This window comes from Capricornis sumatraensis, chromosome 10 (assembly GCF_032405125.1).
Source record: "Capricornis sumatraensis isolate serow.1 chromosome 10, serow.2, whole genome shotgun sequence".
Lineage (NCBI taxonomy): Eukaryota > Metazoa > Chordata > Mammalia > Artiodactyla > Bovidae > Capricornis > Capricornis sumatraensis.
The window spans coordinates 37,698,419-37,713,416 of NC_091078.1; the positions used below are offsets into that span (position 1 = coordinate 37,698,419).

At 40.0% G+C, this 14,998-nt stretch overlaps 1 protein-coding gene across 1 annotated transcript in view; it reads left to right on the plus strand.

Annotated features, from left to right (window-relative positions):
* TARBP1 (TAR (HIV-1) RNA binding protein 1) overlaps positions 1-14,998 on the plus strand; it is a 66,068-nt gene that overhangs the window by 24,988 nt on the left and 26,082 nt on the right. The window contains exons 12-14 of the mRNA XM_068982022.1: positions 233-405; positions 11,029-11,126; positions 14,082-14,243. Coding sequence (XP_068838123.1) covers positions 233-405; positions 11,029-11,126; positions 14,082-14,243 — 433 coding nt within the window. The remainder of the gene's footprint in view (positions 1-232; positions 406-11,028; positions 11,127-14,081; positions 14,244-14,998) is intronic.

Here is a 14,998-nt window from a genome sequence, read left to right on the forward strand (position 1 = left end):
ATTTTGTTCATACTTCTGCCCCAAACCAAGGGCATGTATTGTTCCTTGTGCTTTCTTCTCCAGTGAATTGCTGCACTCACTGAGAAAGCATGAGTGGAAAGGCCTGTCCTAACAGGTCGTCCTTAAGAGTAATTCTGTCTGGTGGAATCTTTAGCTAACCGAAACTGTAGGTGGAAGACAGTTTCTTTATCCTTTTGAAATGCTTGATTTGGGCATGTCTTTTAATGTCTAGTGAAAAGCGGAGGACACAGAATGTATTAAGGATATTCTTAGATCCTCTCCTGGATGCCCTTGTGAAGTTTGGTACAAATGCCTACATGCCCTTGCTGAAAACTGACAGATGCCTGCAGTTGCTGTTGAAGTTACTGCACACTTGCTTGTTGAAAGGTTCCGGTACCCGAGATGGTGAGGATCAATAGTTTCTGTCGGTGTTTTGCCAGGTATATCATTGGTACTCAGGGTATTTCATTGGTACTCAGAATGAGAAGAAATTCCTGACCTTTTTCTTGAGCTTCATACATTCAGCAAATATTTACTGAGTTGGTGCTGGGAGGCAGCGACGAAGGAGCAGACTGCCCGTCCGGAGCTGACATTTTAGTATCTGCATTCATCGTGCACTATTGATTCCATATTGATGGAAGATGATTTCATTGGCTTTTACTTGTTTTGTTTGTTTGTTTCTGTAGGTTCTCATTGATTTCCAGATTATTGAAAATGATCACTATTTCATATATTTTCTAAGTCAGTATCCATTTCTTACTGACACTGTGTAACTTGTTACAGAAAGTAAACTAAAGCATGAGAATAGCAGTAATTTTATAATTACTTGTGCACAGAGGAGCGTGGAGGGCTACAGCCCAGGGGGTCACAGAGAGTCAGAGACGACTGAGCGACTGAGCACGCAGGCACACACATGTCCCTAAGCACCTCAATGTAGAAAATGCTTCATCCAGGAAGTACATTGTTGGTAGATGGAAGCACTGAGCACTTTCTTCCTTAAACTAAGATTTATGTAAAACAGTATTTGAAAACCCATGGATATCGATATTAGAATTATCCGTGGGTAAGCCTTGATTCCCAATATTTCTGATCAATTTCATTTGGAATTTTAGAAATTTTCCATTTAGGAAACAATATTCTAGAGAAACTTTGGTATCAGGTTAAACTGGAGGATAATATTGAAAGGTTAGATTTTCATATAGACTTGTGACGTATTACAAAAGCTAGAGTCCAAGTTCTGATACTTTTGATAATGATAGCAGAGCCAAATGCTGTGTACATAGCAGTAACTTTTTATAAGATTTTACTCCTTGAAGGGCATAAACGTGTTCATTTCACACATCTCGACTGTTGAAGGCACTTGACTCAGTACCCTCAAGTGCAGGACTGGGTCACGGGTGCCTTTTGGAAAATTATTGGGATATTAGATACACGCAAGAATATGAGATAGTTGTATGTAAATTATGATGCAGAATAATTATACATCCATGAAAGCACCACTGTTGCATCTGTTGCTGAGAATGAATTTACCTATAACTTCTCAGTCTCTGCCTTTTGCCTGCTTATTTTGGTTTTTATCTGTGTCACTTCCATATACTTAAAAAATGATTTTACCGCATAAATCAATGTTCTCACAATATATTATCTCATTTTCCTGCTTTTAAGCTTTATAGAAATGTTACTCTACTGTAAGAAGTCTTCTGTAGCTTTTTTGCTTAGCGCTCTGCGAAGATTAACCCATGTCCTTTCATGTAAATGCTTCCTCATTTTCCCTGTGGTGCTGCCTTCCAGTGTGCTGACACCACAGTTAGGTGTTCTCATATTGCTGGACGCTGGATTGCATTTAGTCTACCGCTTTTTAGTACAGTACTGATTTGAGCACTTGTCTACATGTCTCTTCTAGCGTGTGTGTGTCTCTCCAGTGTATGTACCCCCAGGACCAAAATGAGTGGTTCCTGGGGTATGTGTGTATTCAGCTTTTAAGATAATACAAAATTATTTTTCCAAGTAGTTGTGTACATATTTTGTGTTCTCACTTGCAGAGTGTAAGTTCCCATTGCTCCTTGTGCATCTCTTTTATTATACTGTAAGAGCCAAGGAAATCCGTATTTAGTTTTGGTAGTAGTTGGCTTCCAGATAACTGGCAAAACATGTTAGTTTAGTTAACTTTATTTTTGATTGAAGTCTAGTTGATTTACAATGTTGTATTCATTTCTACTGTACAGCAAAGTCAGTTTATATTTATATATATATTTATACACACACATACACACACCTGCTTTTTTAAAATATTCCTTTTCATTATGGTGGTGGCTCAGACGGTAAAGTGTCTGCCTACAATGCGGGAGACCTGGGTTCAATCCCTGGGTCAGGAAGATCCCCTGGAGAAGGAAAAGGCAACCCACGCCAGTATTCTTGCCTGGGGAGTCCCATGGATAGAGGAGCCTGGTGGGCTACAGTCCAAGGGGTCGCCGAGTCGGACACGACGGAGCGACTTCACTTTCACTGAATGTAGTTCTCTGTGCTATACAGTAGGACCTTATTTATTTATCTGTCCTATATATAATATCTTACATCTACTCATTTAGATTTATTTAATTAAACTAAAATAGATCTAAATCCTGAAAGAATTTCTTTGATAGGGAAAGAGGAAAATAGTTATTTTCATTTTATAAATGAGTAAATAATCTAGCAACTAACTGCAGGTCCTAGGATAAATGAACACATAATGGTAAAGTCAGAAATAACGAGGTAAAGTCAGCCCTCCATATTTATGGGTTAAACCAACTACAGACTGAAAATATTCAGGGCAAAAATTTCTAGAAAGTTCCTAAAAGCAAAACTTGAATTTTCTGTGCTTCAGCACATTCTGCAGCAGACCTTGGCTAAGTCTGGATCTGCTGTGAAAAGTGTAACATTAAAACACACTCCTGGGAAATGCAGACACGTTTCACCTACTTACGAGCCATAGTGGCTTATGTGGGAAAACCCATTTCACTTAAAACTCCCCCAAAAGATGTCTTAAAATGTTCAAAATAAACTAAAGCCTAATTAATAACTGGTGAAATGGACTCTGCTGCCTCTGTCAGCTTAAAGCTCTAAATAAATGATGTTCCAATGGTTATTTTTTTTTTGTTCACAGTAACTGTACAATGTTTATTTTTATATTTGAGGAAACATACCATTAGTCACATTGTAACTCTCCCCTTGTTACATTGGATTATATGCTAAGGCACTTCAGTCGTGTCCGACTCTGTGCGACCCCATAGACGGCAGCCCACCAGGCTTCCCGTCCCTGGGATTCTCCAGGCAAGAACACTGGAGTGGGTTGCCATTTCCTTCTTCAGTGCATGAAAGTGAAAAGTGAAAAGGCAGTCGCTCAGTCGTGTCCGACCCTTAGCATGGACTGCAGCCTACCAGGCTCCTCCATCCACGGGATTTGAGGGCCAAGTAACTGCCCTTATCACACTTCTGTCCTAACTACAGGCTGAATTTGTCACCATAGTGGGTATGATCCTCTTTGCTGAGTGTTACTTTTTCCCTGAGTTGCTTTTGTTTTCTAGCTTTGATCTTTTGTGTCTCTTTGAACTTTTCTTGCCAAATTAGGTTTTAATTAGTTTTTTAATTGTGGTAAAATATATGTAACAAAATGTGCACTTTAAACGTTTTTAAGTGTATGCACAGTGCTGCTTAGCCATCACCAGAGCACACCTCCAGGACTTTTTCATCTTCCCAGCCAAATCTCTGTACCTGCTAGATAATTACTCCCCATCCCAATCTTCCCTCCCCAGCCCCTGGCAACACCAGGAATTTCTGTCTCTGGGAATTTGACTGTTCTAAGTGGAGTCCTACAATACTTATCCTTTCCTGTCAGGCTTATTTCACTTAACATTAGTGTGTTCAAAAGGTCCGTTCGTGCTGTAGCCTGTATCAGAACGCCATTCGTTTTAAGGATGCACAGTACTCTGTAGTATGCGTATGCCATGCTCTGTTTATCCATTCATCTGTTGGTGGACGTTCAGACTGTTTCCATTTTTTGACTATTCAAATAACGCTGCTCTGAACATTAATGTACAAGTGTCTGTTCAAGTCCTTGCTTTCAGTTCTTTGGGGTACATACCCAGAAGTGGAATTGCTGGTTCATAAGGTAATTCTCAGTTGTGTCCGACTCTTTGCGACCCCATGGATGGCAGCACTCCAGGCTTCCCTGTCCATCACCAACTCTCGGAGCCTGCCCAAACTCATGTCCATCAAGTCGGTGATGCCGTCCAACCATCTCATCCTCTATTGTCCCCTTCTCCCGCCTTCAGTCTTTCCCAGCATCAGAGTCTTTCCAGTGAGTCAGTTCTTCACATCAGGTGGCCAAAGTATTGGAACTTCAGCTTCAGCATCAGTCCTTCCAGTGAACACCCAGGACTGATTTCCTTTAGGATTGACTAGTTTGATCTCCTTGCAGTCTAAGGGACTCTCAAGAGTCTTCTCCAACACCACGGTTCAAAAGCATCAATTCTTTGGCACTCACCTTTCTTTATGGTCCAACTCTCACATCCGTACATGACCACTGGAAAAACCATAGCTTTGACTAGATGGACCTTTGTTGGCAAAGTAATGTCTCTGCTTTTTAATATGCTGTCGTAGCTTTTCTTCCAAGGAGCAAGCGTCTTTTAATTTCATGGCAGCAGTTACCATCTGCAGTGATTTTGGAGCCTGAGAAAATAGTCTCTCACTGTTTCCATTGTTTCCCCATCTATTTGCCGTGAAGTGATGGGACTGGATGCCATATCTTAGTTGCTTGAATGTTGAGTTTTAAGCCAGCTTTTTCACTCTTAACTCTTTCACTTTCAACAAGAGGCTCTTCAGTTCCTCTAAAATCATGGTAATTCTGTGTTTAATTTCTTTTTTTGACTGTGATGTGAGGCCTGTGGGATCTTAGTTCCCTGACCAGGGATTGAGCCTGGGCCCCAGCAGTGAAAGCGCCAAGTCCTAACCACTGGACAGCCAGGCAATTCTCTTTGTGTTTAAGTTTTTGAGGAGCCACATGTTTTTCATAATAGCTGTATCATTTAGAATTCCAGTTGGTGGTGCACAAGGCTCTAATTCCTCCACATCCTCGATAACGCTTGTTATCTTTTATTTTTCTTATTTTTGATAGTAGCTATCCTCATGGGTATGAAGTGATATCATGATTTTGACTGTGCTAGCTTTTTGATCATTTTAGGTACTGCTTTTGGGATTCAGGTTGTGACTGTCCGTTATAGGAAACAAGACCCTAAACATCATTCTGACAGTTTGTATATTGTGATGCAGTGTTAACTTTAAGGATGTGGCAGTGACTGGGGTCTAAGTGAAAGAGAGGGTCTTGAGTCCTGTGGTAACTGATAGGACACGCGATGGTAACAGCGATGCTAACACTGAAATCACGAGTAGCATCGACTTCTTCATGTCCCTTTGTTCTCTCTTCTTCAAGCTCTAAGCCTTCCCTTGCAATCTCAAATTAACTTTTTTTTTAGTCTAATGGGTTTGAATGAATCTGTGAAAAGTAGATTTTTTTTATGCTATAAGTTTGAGATATGAGTTGAGAAATAAAAGGCAGAGATTATAGAAGAGAGGAGTTTTCTGTTCTTACCATATTCATCAGTCATTTTCTTGGTTCATAAAAAGCTTTAATTCCGGACTGTTTGCTGGTGGCTGCTTAAACTGGCAAGTGACTCATCCGTGAGACACTTCAGAGGCCATAATAGGGCTGTCTTTATAATAGGTAACATGAATGTTTAAAATTAATAGTGTGATTTTTAATGCAATGTGTAATCTTCTTAAAAATTTATCTGCAAGTGATAGATGTAGAATTTTGTTAAATACCTATTTAAATCTTTTGCCTATTTTTAAATTGAGTTGTTTTCATAGTCTTGTATATAATAATGAGTTTGTTATATATTCTATTAATAGATACAAGTCTTTTGTTTAATATGTGATTAAAAAATATTTTTCCCAAATCTGGAGTTTCTCTTTTCCACTCTCTCAACAGGATCTTTTGTAGAAGAGAAGTTTTTCTTTCGATGAAGTCCAGTCTGTTTATTATGTACTTGCATTTATTTCTTTCTGACCGCTCGGTCTTCACTGCCGCGTGGGCTTTTTCTCTAGTTGCAGCGGGCAGGGGCCACTCGACAGGCACAGTGCATGGGCTTCTTGCGGAGCACAAGCTCCAGGGCACGGGCTCAGCAGTCGTGGTCCAGGCCTGGTGTGTGGGGTCTTCCCAGATCAGGGGTCACTCTCTGGCTCCCGCAGCGGGAGGCAGCTTTTTTACCACCGAGCCGCCAGGGAAGCCCCTGTTTTATGGTTTTTTAATTCTTAGATCTAGCATGTAAGTAGAGGTAATTTGTTAAGGTGGGAGGTGAGGTTGAGGTTTGTTTTTTGCCTATGAGTTTCCAGTTGCTCCAGACCATTTGTTGATGAGATTTCCTTTTCTTTGTTGAATAGTCAAAAATTAATTGGCTGTGGTGGAAACAACCCAAAATAGATGGACGCATGAATAGATAAGTGATATATGACTGTGAAAAGGAACAGAAGTACTGACACATGGATGACTCTTGAAAATATTCAGTGAAAGAGGCCACTTGCAAAACGCCATGTAGTATGTGATTCCGTTTACATGAAGCATCCAGGACAGGCAAATCTAGAGAGACAGAAAGTATGTCAGTGACTGCTTAGGGCAGGCAGAGCAGGAGGGTTATAGGGGTGGTGGCTCAAGGGTATATGGGCTTTTCTCTCTGTGGTGATGAAAGTGTTCTCAAATTGACTGGTGATGGTTGTACCTATCTCTGACTGTACTGAACACCTTTGAAGTACACATTCTTAATGGGTGAATTGTAAAATATGCCATTTATAGCTCAATAAAATTGTTTAAAAACAATTGACCATGTTTCTGTGGATCTATTTCTGGCTTGTTTTATTGATCTTTATTTTTGTCCCTTCACCAATACTGTACTGTTTTGGTCACTGCAGATTTACAGTAAGTCTATAAATAGGTAGTGTGATTCTTTCAAATTTATTCTTTTTTGTCAAAAGTATTTCGAGCTCTTCTAGTGCCTTTGCCTTTCACTGTGAACTTTATAATCAGCTTGTCTGTATTTACCAAAAAAAAAAATCCTACTGGAATTGATTGGAACTGAATTGAATATAAAGATCAGTTTTTTTGAGAATTGCTTTCTTTCTTGAGGCTTATAATTCATGAATATGTTTTATCTCCCAGTTTATTTAGGCTGTCTTTTATTTCTTTCATCAGAGTTTTTTTTTAAGTCTTCAGCATCTATATTTTGTTAGATTTATGTAACATATCTTTGGGGGAAAGATTATTGTAAATGATGTATTTTTTTAATTTTTTGGTTTTGAATTGGTGTTTGCTAGTATACAGAAATGTGAGTAATTTTTGTGTGTTGAACTGTATCCTGTAACCTTGCTGAAGTGTACTTAGTAGTTGAAGTAGTTTTTTTTTTAAGATCCTTGGGATTTTTTTGTAGACAGTGATATCATTTGTGAATGAGGACAGTTACATTTCTAGGGTTTTTCATGGTTTATCCTTTACATTTCTTTAGGATCTGGGGTCTGAAGTGATTCATTTGTAACTCCTGACAGTGATAGTGGTGATCCTCTCTCTCTTCTCTTTAAGACTGGCTAGTACTGACCTTTTCAGAGAAGCAGCTTTTGGTTTCATTGATTTTTCTCTGTTGATTTTTCTCTTTTCAATTTCATTGATTTCTGTTGTTTGCATCTTTCTGCTTGCTTTTGGTTTATTTTGCCTTTTGCTGAAGTTAAGGCAGAAGCTTAGAGTATGATTTTAGAATGACATCGAATGCTGTGGATTTTCTTTAGTTTTGTATTATCTGCGTCCCACAAATTTTGGTATGTTGTATCTTTTGTTCAGAATTTTTTTTTTAAGACTTTTACCCATGAATTTAGAAATGTATTTGGAGATTTTCCTGTTGTCTTTCTGTTATTGCTTCTTGTTTTAATTCTGTTCTAGTCAAGAGAGCATACTTTATACAATTTCAGCTTTTAAAAATTGTTATTTTGTTAGGGTATGGTTTATTTTGGCCTATGTTCCATGTACACTTGGAGAGAATGTATATCCTGCTATTATTGGGTGTGGTGTTCTATAGATGTCAGTTATATCCAAGAGTTTCATGTTTTTCAGTTTTATATTCTTGGAATTTAGGAGTGTTGAACTCCAACTATGATTTTGGATTTGTCTCTTTCTCCTTTTACTACTGCCAGCTTTGCTTTATGTATTTTGAAGATCTGTTGTTAGGTAGGTTGTGCTTTTTCTTGGGAGTTAACTCTTTTATCATTATGTAATGTCCCTTTTTATCCCTGATTATTTTCTTCACTCTGAAGCCTCCTTTGTCTGATAGTAGTATAACCACTTGTACTTTCTTTTAATTAGAATTTGCATAGTACTTTTTTTTTCTGACTTTGTACTTTTAGCCTATTTAATGAGCATTATATTTAAAGTGAGTTTCTTATGGACAGCATATAGTTGGAGCATGATATTTTTGTCTCTTCTGACAGTCTGTGTCTTTTATTTGGTCTAAACTATTTGCTGCTGCTGCTGCTGCTACTAAGTCGCTTCAGTCGTGTCCGACTCTGTGCGACCCCAGAGATGGCAGCCCACCAGGCTCCGCCGTCCCTGGGATTCTCCAGGCAAGAACACTGGAGTGGGTTGCCATTTCCTTCTCCAATGCATGAAAGGGAAAAGGGAAAGTGAAGTCCCTCAGTCATGTCTGACTCTTAGCGACCCCATGGACTGCAGCCCACCAGGCTCCTCTGTCCATTGAAGTTTCCAGGTGAGAGTATTGGCGTGGGGTGCCAGTGCCTTCTCCAAAACTATTTGCATTTAATGTAATTATTTACATATTTGGTTTTAGAGCTGTCAGTTTTTGTATTCTGTTTATTTTCCTGTTTGTAATTTCTTTCTTTCCCCTCTTCTGGCTTCTTTTGAGTAGTCTGGACATTGTTTTGTCTTCCATTTTAATTATCTTTTGTGTTTTTTTCCTAAATGTCCAAAGTTTTTTATGTGATTGCCATGGGGATTATGATGTGCTTAGTTTTTTACAATCAGCTTAGAATTAACATTTTACCAGCTTGAAATTCGTGTAGAAATGTTACTACTTTATAGGTCCCTTAACCTCTTCTCCTTCATTTATTCTAGTTGTCTTATATCTACGTTTATTAAAAACGGTACCAGACAATGTTGTCTTTTTTGCTCTTAACCATCAAACACATTTTAAAGATTCAAGGGAATAGTCTCTTGTATTTACCCATTTAAAATATTTTTGCTGTTTCATCCTTGACATTCCATGTTTTCCTGTGGCACTGTATACCTTTTGTTTGAAAAATATCTTTTAATATTTCTTTGGAGGCAAGTTTGTTGGCAATCAATTCATTTCCCTCCATCTGAAAATGTTTTTATTTTGTCTTCTGGAGAATATTTTTGTTGACTATGAAATTCTGGTTTGCTAGGTCTTTTCTTCAGCAGTTTAGAAATGTTCCATTTGTTTCTGACCTCCACGGCTTCTCATTAGAACTCTGTAGTCATTCCCATCCTTTTCTCCCCCAGGTAGTAAGGTGTTTCTCTGTGCATTCAGCACTGTTTCTTTGTTTTCAGTTTTGGGAGCTTGGCTATACCATGTCGGATCGCTTTTCTTGTTAAAGCCTGGCCATGCTGCACATGCCATGCAGGGTTTAGTTCCCAACCAGGGGCTGAGCCTGTGTCCCCTGCAGTAGAAGTGTGGGGTCCTAATCACTGGGCCACCAGCGCATTCCCCAGTTTGCATATGTTACTGATCTGTTTTCAAGTTCACTGATTATTTTCCCTTACGTTTCTTTGCTGTTATCAATCCCATCCAGTGAGTTTTAAAATTTTCAGTTATTGTACTTTGAATTATAAAATTTCTACTTGGTTTTTGTATAAGTCTTCTATTTCTTTGGTGAGACTTTCTGTTTTTCCATTCATTTCAAGAATAAGTGTTGACTGTTCAGGCATGTTTTAATAGCTGCTTTAAAGTCTTTGTCAGGTTATTCTAACATCACTGTCATCTTGGTGGTGTCATTTGTAGATTCTTTTCCCACATGAGCTAGGAATTTCCTCATACTTTATCTACCCAGTCATTTTGGATTGTACCCCAGATCTTTTGAGTATTGTGTCATCAGACTCTGGTTCTTATTTGGATCTGTGGACGGTGTCGATACATTTGTGTGGCAGTCAGCCAGCCTGACTTGTTTCAGGCCTCAGCTTCTGTGGCCCCAGCTTCTGTGGGTGTTGGCTCACGGTCAGTTTTGCTTTGAGGCCTTTTGCAGTGCTGCCTTGACCTGTCTGCCGAGCGCTGCATCCAGCGGCCAGGCTGGCACCTGTGTGGTTGTCTGTTCAGTGCTGAATGTGCTGGGGCTTCTGAGTAGCATCATATTCAGGGCCAGCAGTTCAGGGGTGAGCCTGGCCACCCTCAGTACACCACTTGCTGGGGCTGTTTTCCTGATCACGTCCGTCTTTGGAATCCCCTAACTACTCACTGTCTAGTTCTCTGAGTTTCTCCTTTTTAATTTCCTGACCAGAAAGTGGGGGCTCAGTCTGCTGCCCACCTTCGTGACTGCTCCTCCATCAGGGGGTCCAGTCTACAGCGGGACCAAAGCAAACTCGCCACTGTTCAGGGTTATTATTTGCTAAATCCATCTGCTGCTTTTGACTTTTGAGAGTCTACACGTGACTGTTTCAGATATCCTGTCCAGGCTTTGTAGCTGAATTCAGTGAGAGAGGGCAGTGTACCTTTGCTGAATCTTATCCAGAACTGAAACTCTTCCATGGTTTTTAAGATTAATTGTAGATATCCCTACTGTTACGTTATCAGACTTCATTTTTGGTAAGTGAGTCACACATACACCTAACAGAGTTGAACTTTTGCTAAAATATATGATATACATTGTACCAAATAACTTAATTCTGTAATTTTAGTTGCATGCTTTTTTCCCTCCATACAGATGAGGTATTTACTCTTCTTCAGAACTTTATCATGTCTACTACAGAGAGCATTTCTGAATTTATTCTCAGACGACTTACTATGAATGAACTAAGTACTGTAAGTATTTACTTGAGTAACTTCAGTCTTTTCATCATTATTTTGAGTGATTACTGACTGGCAGACACTGTATTAAGTTGAAAGGAAAAATTAATGTGATATTTTCTTGAAAAGTGGCCTTGGGGGGCAGAAAAAAATGGAAGATTTAGAGTCTCTTAGTTCCAGTTCAATCGGTGTAACTGATCCTAGGAAAATTATATAGCTTTTCTGAGCCTCAGTTTCCTCATCTGCAAAGTGGGGATAAGATATCTGCTTCCTAGAATTTGGAGAGTACCAAATGGTATAACATATTTGAAGTACTTAGCATAGTCAATGTATATTTGGTCCCAGGATCCAGAGATTCTGACTTGGCAGGTTTGGGATGGGACTGGGTGTCAGTGCACATAATATATTTTTATGTCTGTATGTGATCTTCAAATGAAGTCAGAGTTGGGAACTACCAGTCTGAGGTGAAGAGGATGCTCTGTGAAGATGGGTATCCTCTCTGTCTATGCTCACTGCATAATTGTTCTTTCTAGGACATCTGAAAATAAAATTATAAAGTTTTCTCCTTTTCTTCGGGAATATTTTGAAGATATTAATTTTATAGAAATGCCTATAATTCTTAATTTGGGAGGGTTTGACATTCTCTAGGGCAGATGTTGAAACAGTTACAATCATTATATTGTCAATAGAGTGAGAAAGCATACTGATTTTAACAACTTTTATTAGAACATCCAATTAAGGACATTTGTTTGATAGCTGATAAGCGGGTGTGAAAATACAAAAAAGCAAGTTTTGTACCAAAAAACCTGGGATATTTTGATAAGGCAAGGAGGAGGAGTGTGTTTATCTTTAGCATTTTTCTTATTCAACAATTGTTAGCAGTATTGCTACACCTAAATTTCCAAGAAGACATTTAATAAAGAAGTAACTTTTCATAATTTGTTCCCCTATCACTTTATTGTTATCAGTATTACTCTTCCATTTTATTATAGAAGTTTTCAGACATACACAAAATTATAGTGAACCTCCTTGTCCCCAAGGAGGGACAGAAATAATATTTTTGTTTGTTTGGAGTCTGAAGCTAAAAATAGCTTTAAAAAGGGGAAAGTTATTGTGTTTGTCTTTGAGATTTTAAAAAATGAACTCATTTCCAAAATAACTTTAAATTATTACATAAATCCACTCTGTAATACATTTGGAGTTAGAATTCCCAATTAAGTACATTTATTTGATAACTTATTATAGTTTAATAAAAGTCTCTTCCCCACTTTCCTTCCCCTCAGCAGCATGACAGTCAATATTTAACAACAGGCTCTCCTGCAAATGTCCGTTCTCTGATGTGTAGCCGTAAAGTCAGTTCTTCAGGCTTGGTCCCTTCTTTTTTTCATTTCCTCCTGTCTAGGTGACCTCATCTGCATACCCAGGTTCAGTTATGCCAGGCACCCTTACATCTGTCTCCACCTCTGACTGTCCTTCTGGCTGAATGCCATTCAGCCAACTGCTGTTTGATAACTTGAGTTAGACTTTCCACACATACAGTGTTTGAAATGGAACCTCTTATCATTCCTATAGGAGGTTATCCACCCTACCCCATGCCCCTAGGTTTGCTTCTCAGGGGATGTGTGTGATCCAACAGGTTTCTTTAAGCCTAAGACTTGGGAATCCTCCCTGGTACCTTTATCCATCACTCTCACCCGCTGTGTTCAATCTGTCACCACGCCCTGGAGTTGTCACTTCTCTCTGCATTGTATCCTGGCACTTGGCAAAGCGCCTGGCATCTAGTGGTTGCTCCGTGAACACTGATAGACTGAAGGAATTCTGTGCTTCCTGTGTGCCACGGAAGCGCGAGGGTAGAGCACTTGGCACTGTAATAGTAATCAAGGCCACCACTCAGGGCCCGTCTCTTCAGCATGCTTTCTCTCACTTAATTCTTCCCCAAACCTTGTAATGGAGAGATACACCCTCCCCAGTTTACAAGCAAGGAATCTGAGGCCCAAAGAGATTAGGTCTCTTGCCATAGGTCACAGGGCTAGATGAACCCAGTCTGCCTATGTGTAGGCGTTTAGAAGACCTGCATTTAATTCTGTAGCCCTGCTTACTAGCTCTGAGATGCTGGGTAGGTTGTTTGACCTCTCTGAACTTAGTCATCTTCTCAGGCAAGTGGGGCAGGGACCATTCCTTGTAAGAATGGAGTGTTACAAGTGCATAAAGCAAAGGAAATGGCAGTTGCCATAGCTGTTATTGTGATGATTTATGCTGTGTTAGCATGGAGGACAGGGCTGTGCATCCCAGGCGGTGTGTGTGTTGGGCTTCCCAGGTAGCACTAGTGGTGAAGAACTCGCCTGCCGATGCAGGAGGCTTAAAAGATGTGGGTTCTATCCCTGGCGTGGGAAGATCCCCTGGAGTAGGAAATGGCAACCCACTCTAGTATTCTTGCCTGGAGAATCCCGTGGACTGAGGAGCCTGGTGGGCTACAGTCCATGGGGTCACAAAAAAGTCAAATACAACTGAGCAACTTAGCACACACACAACCTGGGAGGCTTAGTTCCTGCCGTCCATGCTAAGTCTCTCCAGTCATGCCCAGCTCTGTGATTGTATGGACTGTAGCCTGCCAGACTCCTCTGTCCATGGGATTCTCCAGACAAGGGTACTGGAGTGGGTGGCCAGTGTGCCTTCCAGGACGCTCATAATCAAGGTGGGGAGCCAGCTGCGTGCTGAGTGAGTCGTGATGTGTGCTGTAACTGTGCTGAACGCGGAGTCACTGTCTAAGCACAGGGAGGATGTGCTCGGCTCTACCTGGGGAGTTGATGGAAGGCTTCTTGGAGGAGATGATTTCTCCCCTCTTCAGTGTCATCTTTCAGTACTTTTAGATAAACTTAATAAACTGATAAACTTTTAGATAAACTGAACTCTCCTGGTTTTGTGAAAATCGGGGACCCTGCTTGTTAAGTGTTTTATTGTGTGTCTTAGGTTTCAGATCTGGATCGTTGCCATTTGTACCTGATGGTGTTAACTGAGCTTATAAATCTCCATTTGAATGTTGGGTGGAAAAGAGGCAACCCTATTTGGAGAGTTATTTCTCCTTTGAAAAATGCATCCATTCGGCATCTTCAGGAGATGGACGATGGACAGGTAATCCTCTTTGCTTCAAGGCTTATAGTTATGTTGAATAAGGCATGCATGGAATACATATTTGACTACTAGACAATATTTTGATACACAGAAAGCATCTGCCAAAATTTAATTTTGAAAATAATACCCTTTGTTCATAATATTTGATGAAGATTGAGACTCCTGTCATAATATATAACATTACATTTTAATAATAAAACAACTCCTGTCATAATAGGTATATAGCAAAGATATGGTGTTCAGTTCAGTCGCTCAGTCGTGTCCGACTTTTTGCAACCCCGTGAACTGCAGCACGCCAGGCCTCCCTGTCCATCACCAACTCCCAGAGTCCACCCAAACCCATGTGCGTTGAGTCGGTGATGCCATCCAACCATCTCATCCTCTGTTGTCCCCTTCTCCTCCTGCCCTCAATCTTTCCCAGCTCAGGGTCTTTTCCAATGAGTCAGCTCTTCGCATCAGGTGGCCAAAGTATTGGAGTTTCAGCTTCAACATCAGTCCTTCCAATGAACACCCAGGACTGATCTCTTTTAGGATGGGCTGGTTGGATCTCCTCGCAGTCCAAGGGACTCTCAAGAGTCTTCTCCAATACCACAGTTCAGAAGCATCAATTCTTCTGCGTTCAGCTTTCTTTATAGCCCAACTCTCACATCCTGGAAAAACCATAGTCTTGACTAGATGGACCTTTGTTGGCAAAGTAATGTCTCTGCTTTTTAATATGCTGTCTAGTTTGGTCATAACTTTTTCCAAGGAGTAAG